The sequence below is a fragment of the Telopea speciosissima genome, chromosome 11, assembly GCF_018873765.1.
Source record: "Telopea speciosissima isolate NSW1024214 ecotype Mountain lineage chromosome 11, Tspe_v1, whole genome shotgun sequence".
Lineage (NCBI taxonomy): Eukaryota > Viridiplantae > Streptophyta > Magnoliopsida > Proteales > Proteaceae > Telopea > Telopea speciosissima.
The window spans coordinates 761,152-775,362 of record NC_057926.1 but is presented as its reverse complement, the minus strand read 5'-3'; the positions used below and the strand labels follow the sequence as shown (position 1 = coordinate 775,362).

Below are 14,211 nucleotides of genomic sequence, written 5' to 3'. Positions count from 1 at the left end.
TTGTTTATTCTTGAGTGAGAGTTTTCTCCTGTTGGTTTGGGGTAAGGCGGGAATGTCCCCCCTTGTATTCTTTATTATTATTTCACTATCATTAATAAAAGTTTAAGGGCTTCCCTGGGTCCCAAATAATATTTTGGATAAAAAAAAATAAAAAATAAAAACGAATTATGTGGGCTACGATCAAGAGGCTTCAAAAAGGGAGAGGGGCAGCAAGCCTGATATAGGGGGTCCCAAAATTCACCTGCAAGCTTCCATTGAACCCCAGTTTCCTAAAGTGAACCATATAGGGAAATTGAGAATACAAAGGAAACTCTTTCGGATGAAGCAACTCCATGATGGGTTGAAGCTAAGAAAAAAATAAAGAAGAAAAGGAAGAAATCCCCTCCACCCAGGGCCTGCTCTAACTTGGGGCTCGGAGTTCAGAGGAAGCGGCATTATTTCGCCTTTGACGCTCCCTTGGGAGCCTCCATGTGATGCGTCTCTCAAGGCTAACAACCCCTCTGTTGCCTCTTTGGAAGAGCTCTTTAAAAATTTTCCCTCATGAAGCTAATGTGGGTCCAAGCAAAGAATTTTTATATGTTCATGTTATTTAATAGTGGCCTTTCTCTTCTGCCTATCTCACCAAGGTTGGTGCGGCTGTTTTTTAAAAAGCTGATGTTTCAAAGGGTTATAGTGTTTTTATAGCGAGACGGAGTCATTGCATTAGATTCTCCTCGTACTATCTTTGTTTAGTAAACTAGAAAACTTGATGTTTTGTTTTCCATAGTATCGCTCTTGACTTATATTGTTAGCTTTGTCTAATGCCTGTATTATGTGTTTTTTTCTTTCTTAATATGTATTTTTTTAATCATTCAAAAAAAAAATAAAATGGGGACCCAAACCAAAATTGTCTTCATTTAAAGAAAATTTCAATTGGGGAAAAATAACCCGAAAGATATTTGGGTTTTATTTGATGTTCTTTTTCTTCAAATGAATTCCATTCCTAAGAAATAGTTTGTCTATTGTGTTGGCAGTTGTGGTTAATAACCAAATAAAGACATAGCTGGGGAGAAAGAGCAGTAGAAGAGCAGAAGGGCATCATTTGCAGCACACACACAAAGAAAAGAGAGAGAGAGAGAGGCCCCAATGGTAATGGAAGAATGAGTTGCAACACCGGATGGATTGAACAGTTAAGATGAAGAGATGGGGATAAGAGGGCTATAGGAGGATCAATAAGGTGAGGGCATAGGGTAGGTAGCATGGGAGATTCTATCCTATCCCACTTGCTCAGAGAAATCTGCGCGTGGCAGAAAATTTGGAAACCAAATACTGTGGTAGATTAAGACCCCACGATCCCCTGCCACCCATCCATGTTCCCTGTAAATATGTAAGGAAGCCTCTTGAGTGAGTGGGTGGAAGGGTTCTCTGCAGAATTGCTTATGAACATTCAAAACATAGAACACCCACCGGGAATGTATAGGAGGGAGCAGTATAGACCTGCGAGGGGGAGAGAGTCCCACTTCAATGACTATCACTACTATTACCTGATAACTGCCATTAAACAGTCCATATAAACAGAAAATCCTGGTACCCACTCAAGGAAAAGAAGCAGTTTGTCAGAAGAGTTTGTTTGCTAAAATGAGCAACCTTTGTACCACCACCTATTCCAGCTTGAAATTGATAAGGATCAATCTCGCATAAGGTATCAGTTACATAAAACAAGGAAGAAACTCCACATTTAAAACAAAGTTGGCAAAGAGAGCTATTACATGGATGACCAAGAACTCCCACTGCACATGTCTAACATCATCTGTAATGTGGAACTTTTATAGCATCCAACATCTACAGTAAGAGTGCATGACAAATATGTTAAAAGGGGAAATTTTTCACAAAGCAAGCTAAGATGCAGAATGACCAAACCAACAAACTACACGATCCTTTAGGTTTACAGCAAGTGGAGCCAACATATGGGCAACTCTTGGCAAGGTTGGATAGGTTAGTGTGCCAAGAATGAACCAGTTGAAGCTCAAGAGAGCTACTGCATCAGATGCAGGCCTGTTATTTATTGTGGAGAAGAACTGCACAACACTTTTCAAAGAAATACCAACTACAGTGAAAAGCGCTACCACAAGAGGTATGCAGGGGTCTTCAGCCTCCCATATTATCATTCCAACCATAAGCGATAGGATTGCACTGAAGATACTCTGTGATAGCGCAACCCCCTTGCGCTGGTCAAATACCTCATCTACCATCAGAGATGTTGGGACAACCCTTGGGGAAAATGGGTTGACATCGCCAGTAGGTTTTGGTCCAATCTTGAGAAAATCAGGGGATTGGGTTTTGCCTGTGATCTCATCTTCCCATGCATCTCTATGCATCATCACATCTTGGAGGATCGCGCCACTTCCACCGGTTTTTAATGATTGGACCCCATACTTGGTTTCCAGTGGAACACCATTATCTTTTACATCCAGGACATCAAGGCAGCCAACTGGGACATCTCGAGATTTGAATTCCCAAAGGCCCTTCCCCTGTACCTCATTCCATCGAAGGTTATCATCCTTGAGATCCTGTAGCTGTAAGAGCAAAAAGAGTTGGGGAATTACAATACATGAGACTCTATAGGTGCATTTGATAATCAAAAAGAGATGATCCTAACAAGAAAAGGTCATTAAGTAATTCTAATTTTGAATGTTAGAGAGTTTCATACATATTTTTGAACATATAACGACTCTAGACAATCTTGAAATAACTGATAGCTATGCATGGAGTTCAAAACCTTGTTTAATTAAATATATGAAGTTAAATGATCAGTAGAAGAGAAGAAATCAACCTAGTGATGAATAGAGTGAGCTGCCTCCTAACTGTGGTCGTTTTCCTATCCTCAACCTCTTATAGTCAATGTTAACATCACCTAATAAGTAGACAACAGCTCCAAAACATCATCAAATATAAACTCCAACCACGTATCGATACATATTTTTGAATGACTTTGTTTTCACCATTTGAGAACAAATATACACTTTGACACCTAGATCGATAGCGCAGTTTATCCTTTGCTGAGAGCTAGCAGGAAATGAACTGATTGAATAGAAAGATGACAAATGATAATATTGAGTTTAGATAGTGTTAACCGAACCCGGGTCAGAAGCGCCCACCCATGGGGGCAGCCGCCCAGGAACCCCAACCCGCCTTGGATAGGTTGGCCACTTAAGGGTGGCCCTCCTATTTGTTTCTCTCCCCTCCTAGGATTCCTAATTAGAGTGTGAATCTGCAAAGAGGGAGAGGATTAATTATATATATACCTATCTATTCTCAGCCCTAGTCCTAGTTGTTGGAATTTAGTCTCTCTCTCTCTCAACATTGTTCTCCAAGTTACTATCGTATTTTCTGTGGGATTCCATCCGTTCCCAAGGATTTGCGGTGTGGAGTTCTCCGTGGAGAAGCCTTTCAAGATATCTAGAGATTGCAGAAGATCATCAACGTTCGTGAAGCTTGTAACCATTCCTGTTCGAGATCTTCTTTCGCTGTGTTCATCTCCGTTTCAGGTAACACCATTCCAGTGTTGATTTGTTTACAGATAGAAGAGTAAACTCCCACCATCCATGATTAGTAAGTACCTCCAGATTAAATCCTTTGATAGTTATGCTGTGGCTAGTTACTATAGCTGTGACATAAAATAGAATAAAATGCTCTCTATCTATAAAATTTTCATACTTGTTTGCTTCTTTATAGGTATTGATGAGATCTTTAGGCCATGTTTGTTTGATAGAGAGAAGTGGAAAAGGAAAAAAGGGGTGGGAAACTTGCACTTATTTACCACAAACTACCACAAATGTGACTATTTGGTTAGATGGAGTGGGAAACTTCCAGACAAGCTCATTAAATACATTTATTCTTGTCTGGTAAGGTGGCCCCCCTCTTTTTCCCACCCCATTCACTTTCAAAGGACTTTGGCTCTATTCATGGAAAAGTTGCTTTTGAGTCTATCTCTCTCCTCTTCCTATTTCCGTTCATCAAAATACACATTTCATTATTTCCTTGCCTTTCCTTTCCTTGTCAACCCAACCCACAACATGTGGGACCCACCCTCACAAGTTCCCCACCCCTTTTTATCCGTCAAACAAACGGGGCCTTATGAAAAAGTATTTCATAGTGTATGGCCACTCAGAATCAAGGGCCTTCAACTTCCACACCTAAGCCATCTCTGGCAATGAATCAACAATTTGAAGTGCTTTTCCTATGTATTCTTGATGAACCAGCATTTATTCATAGATGTAGGAGGATTGTTTTGGAATTAAGAAGCCCCTTTGACATCTTTTCATCTACAAAGAATTCTTGACATGAAAACATTGAATAGAAAAAAGAATAATTCTGCAGGTTCCCCTGTTCCACTCTAATATGGCCAAAGTTTCTCTATTATCTTTCCAATGGTTATTGTGATAACATGGTTACCATATTCTTACTACAATTAAATAATTGTAACATCATATCATGGTATTCCTTATAAAGATATACGTTGTTGCATGCATTGAGCTAGCAATGCATTCGACTTCAATTAAAATAGTAAAGACATCCTCCCTGCACTCTTGAGAAATTCAAAAGTTGGATGAATCATCAAATTGTTGCCCAAGAACCAAGGCAGCCAGCAAGGACAAAACCCAGCCCCTAAAAGGCTTTTATCTTTGTTTAAGGACAAAACAAGAAAAAAAAGATTACCTGATTTTCTAATAGTTCAATCTTGGCAATGGCTTTTTCATGGTCCTCTTCAAGTTCTGCTAATATTGTTTCCAAAATTCTAGAGTCTTTAAGGGCTAGTTGCAACAGCTCTTCAGCTTCCATCTTATCCCACACAAGATTCTCCAACTGAATTTGCAGCTCATGCAGATGGGCTTCTAGCTGCATATAGCCAGCAAGCAAATGATATATTAGGTAAATGCAACATCAAGAACATAGGGATAAACATTTCAAGTTGCTAAGATATATGAAGAATTATTTCCTGTATGGCCCACTTAGTGGGAGCTTCTTGTATAACCCTAATCTCTGACATGTAGCATACAATGGGGCTCAAATTTTATGGACACGTAGGACCCAGAATCCTAAGTATAAGCCCCAATGGAGTTTGCCTGGTGGTAAATTTTTGAAAATCCACTAAAAATTTGAACTTCTGAAAAATGGTTGGGAATAAATAGGAGGTTGAAAACAAAGCACAAATTCCTATAATTTCGGAGTGTATAAAATGGAATTGGATCTGAAACATGATCTGTGGCCAATCCAAAACATGCCCCATTGAACAGTGAGAGTTGCCGCATCACCCTTCCATGTATCACAACTAGGTCGACCATCAATGTTAAAGGAAGGCTTTTCTCAACAAGATGTACAAATAACCTTTTGCCTATTAAGGATTAACATCAGTTGAGTTCATGGCTGCCATATGGAAACAAATGCAAAAACTGAGAGTAAAAGAGCATAATGACTAGAAAATAAGTCCGAGGGAAACTATATAGGGTGTAGCAAACCAAGAAAATCAATTATGGTTAACTACATTCCTAAATCTTTCAGTTTATCAGAAAGTTTTTTCCTTTAGTTTCATGTCACAGAATCAAACGGTAATTTCCAAGTCATGTATGGGCACATAAACGTATTGACCTTAAATATATTAAACAGTTTTACAAAAAATTTGACTCTGAATTACGATGAATAGACATCGAAAACATGCGCCAATTAATCAATTATCCGACAGTCAGATTTGCCACATGACCCTTCCACGTGGCACAAGGTGGAACGTCAAATCTTCAAAGAAAGGCTTCCTCATGAATCATGCAAAGAACCTTCTGCTGATTAACAATCAGTTGGGCCCATTGTTGCCATTTGGAAAAAATGTAATAATGGGGAGAGTAAAAGAGTACAACTACTACAAAACAAGTTGAAGGGAAAGGCATAATGATGTAGTAAACCTAGAAGATCAATTATAGTCGATCCAATTCCCAAACTTTGCCAATTTATTTATCAGAAAGACTTGTCTATTTTGTTACATGTTAAGGAACCAAATGATAGTTTCCAAGTCATGTATGACCAAATGAAATTATTAGAAGCCTAAAAAATTCAAATACGTTCAATGCCATCATGAGAGGACAATTAATGATAATCAAGCAATTTAGTACGTAGATAGAGTGTATTTAACAGTAGATGCCGTTTAAGATCAGCTAAATGACTAAGCAAGTTGACTAAGGAGTCTGTAAAAAGAATGTGGACCACTATTTCAAAACCCAGTGTCCCAGACTAACCCAGAAGTTTCGAGCCTTCAGAACAACAGATCTAGGATGCACAACAATTAATAGATTTTCCCAAAATGAGTTAAAACCTAGAGAAGCCCATTTTAACTGCTTAGTTGTCTGCCTGAATCATCTGAGTCATGTAGTTCATCAACACAAGTTAGTGAAAACCAATTTAAAGAAGGAAAAAGGAAATATAAACCCTTGTTCCTTTTGAAGATGGAATAAAGGACAATCATGTCGGATAGAAAATTGCAAGGAAAAAAAGAGAATTAAGTCATTCAAAATGAAGGTGACTTTAGATGGATGAGAGCTGCATTAGAGTTTTTTATCTGCATAAGACAACCAATCAACCCTAAACAAACTGAAAATCCTAAAGAAAACTACATGGATTTTATTATTTTAGTTTTGACAAGCAAAGAATAAGGTCAAATAGAATTAGAAGATTCGTATGGGAGAAAAGAGAAGGATTGGATTGGCTCCACTTAGATAGAGCGGTTACAATTGTCACAGTTGCCCGTTTCCATCTTTGTTATCTTCACTATCAGAAAGCATATTGTCCATTATTGCCATCCAAATGATGAGGATTACAGACCTTCGGTTCAAGAAGGAAGGTGACAGCATAAGGTTATCCAGATAGATGTCCATCCAGAAAAGTAAAAGCATGTATGTCTATTCAGAGAAGCAAAAAATATGTATAGAATAGATAAGTAGGTATATGGTGTGTGCTGCAGCAATTTAAAAAATCCAAGTCAACTAGTCAAACAGGATTGACTGGACCGAACCATCTTTTTGGATCAAACTCCAGGCCAGATTTAAATCATAAATGTGGATTAGTAATAAATGATCTCTCTCTTTTTTTGTTTTTAATTGTTCAACACCAGTAGTCTTGTAGAAGCAAGGTTAGAAGGTTCCTTAAACATTTGATAAAGCAGCTACCAAGTTTGATGTAGGACATCCTAGGGATTCATATTTTTTAGGACTGAACTACAATGGATTGGTGGTGGGGAAGACATTATTGGTTGGGGCATAGAGATCGTGAAACACTAGTTTGAATGAAACAGGGAATTAAGAGGGGAAGAATTATAAAAGATAAACAAGGTTTCAGGGAAGTTGTAGGGTTAGAAGACAATTAAGACAGGATTCAATGAATAGGACAAAAATATGACAATGGAAGAAATCAGGTTGTAAAAAGTCCCCATGAACAGCAACTTCAAAGAAATAAAGGATCAGATTCAATTACTAATTAGGATTTGATCTTTGGTCTGGGAAATGACAGACCATAGACCTTATCTGTGGAACCCATTGTCACCTTTGCATCATATCCCAATAAAGAAGATACCAGAGACAGATACAAGAAGTAGTGCAATCTGAAAATCCAGATTAGGGATCTCAAATGCAAGCAGGCCCAATAATCAAATATTTGATCAGATCTAAGATAAAAGCAGCAATTGCATTGGTAAGGAAATAAATTAGATGGATGGAAGAGGAAAAAGAGATGAGATCGATCTTCATGAGAGTAAGAAAAGAGAACAAAGGAAAATAAGAGAAGAGAAGAAATCAAGCATGGTTATGTAGCTCTAGATTGGTAGGAGACCAACTATAAGCCAATAACCAGGATCTGTTATGAACTTGGTAATTCGGTTAGGTCAAAATAGATGAAAATTGTGAAATTAGGGTTAGGATTTAATGAAACCGGGGTTTGATGGTAGGGTTAGGTCAAGTTGATGTAGGGGAGTCTATCAATGAAGGTCTTGTTAAGTTTTAATGGTTGAAAGTGAGCTGGAATGGAATTGCAGTAATTTAAGATTTTAGGGCTTTTGGTTTTTTAAAGGGAATAATGGTGGAATCTAGGGTTTAGGATGGGAAATTAGGGCAGGGGTTTGGATCAAGTTCTCCTTAGGATGAGAGGGAAATTCGATCCAAATATGGTGGTATTTTGATGGTTGGTTTGGTCTGGGCAGAATTTGGGTCTTGGAAAAATTGAAAACAAAAGGGGGAATCCTAGGATTTGGGCTGTGAGAGGATTAGAAGAAGAATGGTTAGGGTTGGAATGAGTCAAACTCACTGTTGTTGCAGAGTTTCCTTGGCAGCAGTTTGTTGGATTGAGATACTGAATAAAAATCCAAACTTGAACTAGAACTTGAAAGTAGATCTTCAAAGATCCACCTGGGCTTCACACCACAAGGTGTCGATTGGATCAAACACCAATCCTACCAATGGACCACCCGGGCTTCCCATTGCAAGGTATCAATCGGATCAAATACCGATCCTACCAGCCTTGATCAAACACAAGACAAAAATCTTCAATGGAGAAGAAAAACAGCAAAAGCTTTTCATTAATCGTGTTCCATATTTGCCCCCCTTAAAACCTTATATAAAAGACTCAAAAATAGACTCCTACACTAAAAAGGAAAGGCCTAACCCAATTCTTAACCTATTGGGTAACTTAAACTGACTAGGAAACTGAAATAGACTCAAAACAGAGTCCTAATCCAGCCCCGCTAAACACTAAGAACCCGTTTGGTAACACTTCTGTTTCTTGTTTTTGGCGTTTTTCTGTGCTACTGGCACAGAAAAACGGAATTTACCGTTTGGATTCCACCGGTCTATTTTTATGTGCCAGTGAAACAAACCGGGTAAAAAAAACACAAAAAACACGATTTAACAAAACAAGGGTTACCTTGTTTTTTCACTTTTGAAACGCTTCAAATGAAACAAGGGAAAAAAAAGAAAAACTCGTGCCTGATATTTTCAAGCTCTCCTCTCCAAAAGCTCACTCCTTTCCTAAAGCTCACAGCCATCGTCTTCCCAACGAGACCCAGTGAAGCCATCAACAAGGCCGATCAAACCCCCATTGATGCTACTCCTGCTTCCTCTGCTTCTTCTTTACCATCGGCAAACTCAGGTGAAAGCCCTATGCCTACTTCTACTTCCTCATCTTCTTCCTCTTCTTCCTCTGCTTCTTCTTCTTCTATTTCCTTCTTTCAAAATGAAAACTCAGCCTCACAAATCTCTCTCTCTCTCTGCACATATGTGAGTGTGTAAGAATTTGGCAATTTCCCTCTGCATTCGGAGATAACCCTAGAAATTTAAAATTTCAAGGGTTACTCTGTCTACTTCATTCTTTGCTTTTCCTTCGATGTTCGTCTTTACCAAGGTGTCAATATTTGTAGGAATTTTTCGTTTTCATTTGTTTCTTTTTTAGGATTTTAGTTTAGAGTATACAGTGAAACTACTTAACTTAGGTCAATTTATTTCGGTGAAAGGAAAAGGAGGGCCAGATGGATTTGATGGTGGACGTGGTATTCAAGAGAACCTTTTCATGTGATTAGCAAAGACTTCCTCAGGTCAGCTTCTTGTTTCTAGCTTGATCTATGATTTTTTCAGCTCGAAGTTGGTTTTAATTTGCTTCTAGATCTGGGTTTTGGCTCATGTTTGAATTTTGGTTGCTCTCTTCTGCAATTATTTTTATAATTCTACTATCTGATCGAGTTGTATTATGTTTGTTCTTGATCTGTTTGATCGAGTTGTATTATGTTGCTTAATGGAAGAATTGGGAAAAAAATGGAAGAACAGGGGACTGTGTAGGGGCAGCAAGGGGTGGGTGAATGTGCGACTGTGTGTAGGGACAGCAAGGGGTGGGGGTGAGTGTGTGAGTTTGAACACAGAGAGGCTCAAATCCACTTTCTAGACTATTTAAGACCTTGCATTCTATTCAAATTGCTGAGAGTGAAAAGCAAAAAGGAATAAAATTTGGTCACTAGTAATGGATATTTGGTTGCTGGACAGATTTATGGGTTTTCTCTGCTTCTTTTACTGAATGCTTCCTTCTTTGTGATGCTCGCATGTAAATCCTCCCTTCTAAACTTCAGTTTGTACTTAATGGCCCATTCTTGGCAACTGCAGGCTGCCCCTGCCTCTGCCTGCAGCAACTCCATCTGTCAACTTGATACTCTTTAGATCTTCTCTGTAAAACCCCTTTAATGCTTCACCTACGAACACAAGCCTACAATAAAACTGAGGGTTGGAATTCTAGAACTAAAAACAGAATTGTCATCCCATCGAACTGCTTCTTGCGATATTTAACTCCCCAAGCTTCACAAAAACCTCTCTCCCAAAGCCCATCCTAGGCAATCTTTTGATCACAAAGCAGGAGTGTACTTACATCTGAATTTTGAACTTCGAAGTTGCTTAGTATATTTTTGATTAGTATAGAAATTTATTGCTGATTACTCTTTCAGACTTGAGAATTAAATTCCAATTTACAGAATAGAAAAAGAGGAAAAGGAAAGGCAACAGAAAATTCCCAAGGAAAGGTTGATAAAAAAATTAACCAAGAGAAGGTTGAAAATCCATAACCAAGAGAACTTCCACTGGCTTCACAGAGTTGCATATAGACAAAGTCAATGAATCAACCAATTTGTGAAGGACTCTGTCCAGCTGTGCAGCTTATGTAGAACTATTGGAAATAGAAGTGGAAGCATTTGGTCCAGAATTTTATGAAGGATTAAGGAGAGATTATATAATAGTGGTTAAATATCCTTGGTTGAATACCTCAGTAAGCTTAGAGAGATGACGAGTCTTGAACTACCCATACAAACACTCACACACTCACCCACACCCCTTGCTGCCCACACACTCAAACACCTGAGCACAACATGCAGAGATGTTCATTTATGATCGTAAAGAAAACCATGGTCTCCTTAAGATGTAGTTGTAGAAGTAAATTGAATGCAATGAATAACAAGAATTGGGTTACTTGTAAACTTCAAACTCTACTTGTTGGGTCTTTAGCTCAAATTGGTAGAGCATTTGGAACATGAGCATGTCTCAAGCACGTTCTAAGGGGAAGGTGGTTCGAATCCTCCAAGATCCTTTTTGGTTAGTCATACATGACATGATCATGATGGATGTTTTCATCTTAATTTTAAGCAAGTTTAGTCAAGTAATGGCATTTCTGTAATAATTCATTAATTTGGTAAAAGGTGTTTCAAAATAGGTTTTACCAAACGGAATTGTGTTGTTTTTTTGTTCTAAAAACGTTTCTGGAACATGTTTACCAAACACCATTTTGGAGCCCAGAAACATGTTTCCAGCACAGAAACAGAAAAAAATGAAAAAGGTAAAAAACAATTGTTCTGGAACAAAAGTATTACCAAACGGGCTCTAAACTAATAAAATCACTTAAATTGAACCATTGGCTAAACCAGTTCAATTTATGAACAAAAACATCAAAGTAAAACTGAGTAAGGAACTAAAACAACTAATCCCGTATGCAACCTAATTACCCATAGTTTAGGCCCATAAAAGTGGCCTATTACATTGAAAACCCATGGGATCAAACGTCCAACATGTATACAACCTGTTGGCAGAAACGCGGGTTAGAAAGAGAGAATAGAATAGCTTGTCTCATTGATAGGTAAGCCCCTCTATTTATAATTTATAATAGAAGGGAAATTACAAATAGACTAAACTAGGCGATGTGAGACTAAAACCCACATAGCTGACATAAACTAATAACATAATAAATAAACTAACCCCAAAAAGACCAGAATACCCCCACGGTATTCTGGATTACATATTTCAACACTCCCCCTCAAGCTGGATTGTACAAATAAGAGAAGAAGGAAAATCCAGCTTGAACTAAATAAAAAAAAGAACTCCATAATAATGCTAACACTCCCCCTCAAGGTACTAATGCCCAACTTGAACAAAATGGGAAAAAAACTAAGTTGCAGCAGAATCCAGTTTGACATATGAATGCAGCTCCCAAATAAACCTTCAAGAACTTGAAAAATTAGATTTTCAAAACTTGGACAGACATGATCAGCAAACCGGGACTGGAATGTTTTCCAAAAAGGCAGCTTTCAACGATCTTCAATAGCTATCCAGTGATGAACCTCAGATTGTCATAGTGACTTAGAATCTTGAAGTGAAATAACTAGAGCAGCAAGCAATGAAAACAAACTGAATCAGGCAGCGGAAAAAATACTGTATCAACCCAACTGAAAGTCCTCAGATAGGCAACAACCAAATATCTTCAATATTCTTCAATACTTCAGTCTCCCCCTTACGGCAAACTCAACCCAATAACGAAGGATACCCAATGGCTGCAATAGTGGAGAAAACTGATCTTCTATGTTTTGCACCAATGTTCCTGCAAGTTCTGCGTTCTGCAATGTCTGCAAGTGTATTGTACATAATCCCCCCCTCACGTGTAGTACACATGGACATAACAGAGATGATATAAGAGATAGGGCAAAAAACATAATATTCCAGAATTTTCCAAGAGGTGCTAAGGGTAATGGAAAAGGAAGAAATGGCAAATTAGAGAATACCATTATCGTCCAAAGTGGTTATGGGTATATGCCTAAGGTATGGGATATGAAGGGAATTAGAATTATTGAAAGGGAACGGTGTTGGTAAAAGGATGGCATGGCTGTAATTTGGTGGAAATCCACTTTTAAATACAATCCAAGCCAAAGGGCAAACTGGTAATAAACCAGAATTTTCAAGGGTCAATTGGGTAGTCAAATAGGAGAATGTATGAAAAAGTAATGGCAGTTCCGTAAATAACCAGAATTATGCAAGGGGCCCTTGGTAAATAAGAAAGTAATGGGTCATGTAGGGAATTAGATTTATTGGTTGGGGAATGGCAGAATTGCAATTAAATTGAATTTTATAATGGGATGGCAGAATTGTAATTATCCAGAACTCCCAAACAAAAGCAATGGGTTTGTATCGTACTAGTGGAAAGGGTAAACTAGGAAATATAAAAAAGGAAAAAAGGACAGGAGGGAATAAGGGAGAAAGAGAGGGGTATAAAGGGAAATAAGGGTTAAATAATCAGGAAAACATATTAGTGATAAGGAACTATCGTCCCTTACCTCTAGTCAACAGAGCCAAGGCAGAACAGGTCTTCAAACTTCTTAATAGAACTCACTCATCTGTGAGTATTTTGTTTTGAAATTTGGAAGGCAACAACCATACCCCAAGGCCTCTCAAAAGCACAAGTAACCAGTTGGAATGACGTAGAGCAGAGGAGGAACCGAAGGGACCTGAAACCAGATCTGGTGGTAAAACAGAACCAAGTCTGAACCAGACTTCGAAAATTTTCAAAAGGAGAAGTATCTGGAGCCAAGGTACAGGGACTAAAATCGCCAGTAGATGGGCTTCCTTCAACCCAGATTTCAGAGCCAATCGACCAAGATTAATAAATCAGCAAGGCTTTCGTTGATGCTGATCTCAGAATTTAGCAAGGAAGATGAATCGAGGGTTGTAGAAGAAGCAGAATAGCAGCAGATCGAGAAGAAGCAAAGGATCCCATGCAACCAGAAATCAATAACCATACAACCAGCGGTAACCTTCGACAGAGCTGAGAACCAACAATAAGGTTCCCAATCGAAACCAGCAGCAAATCGATACTGTCGTCAGCAAATAGATAGCAGCAAAAGCAAATTTATGGGTTCTTCAGAATCAAATCGAGAGCAACACCTTTAATCGACTCCAGGAAACGACAGCAACAATAGAACAATAGCTCTGAAAGAGAAATCAGAGATCTTCCTCACGACAAGAAAAGAGAAACCGAGCAAAAATAGGGCAAGTCCTGAACTCCAGCCCCTCGATCAACGACAAATCGAGAAAAAAATTGGTTGCACCTTCAGCGATAGGTTGGTTGTGGGAGGGCAGCAACTAAATCATTGGTTTAGGTTTTCCTCATTAGTGCTGCCCTCTTACAAGAAAAAAAGGCTAAAAACCAGAAGAAGGAGAAACCGAGAGTGAGAAAATAGGAAGAAGTCGATTGAAGAAAAAAAGGGATTTTCTTTCTTTCTAACCTAAGATCAGACCTGCTTTGATACCATGTTGGCAGAAACGCGGGTTAGAAAGAGAGAATAGAATAGCTTGTCTCATTGATAGGTAAGCCCCTCTATTTATAATAGAGGGGAAATTACAA

General features: G+C 38.5%; 1 protein-coding gene across 1 annotated transcript in view; it reads right to left on the bottom strand.

The window, feature by feature from the left end:
* Window positions 1-1,630: 1,630 nt before the first annotated feature.
* The window catches only part of LOC122644641, a 55,532-nt gene continuing 42,951 nt past the window's right edge, over window positions 1,631-14,211 (bottom strand). The window contains exons 2-4 of the mRNA XM_043838021.1: window positions 4,699-4,878; window positions 2,289-2,555; window positions 1,631-2,255 (exon numbers count right to left, since the gene is read on the bottom strand). Of these exons, the coding sequence (XP_043693956.1) occupies window positions 1,878-2,255; window positions 2,289-2,555; window positions 4,699-4,878 (825 nt within the window). The 3' untranslated portion in view covers window positions 1,631-1,877. The remainder of the gene's footprint in view (window positions 2,256-2,288; window positions 2,556-4,698; window positions 4,879-14,211) is intronic.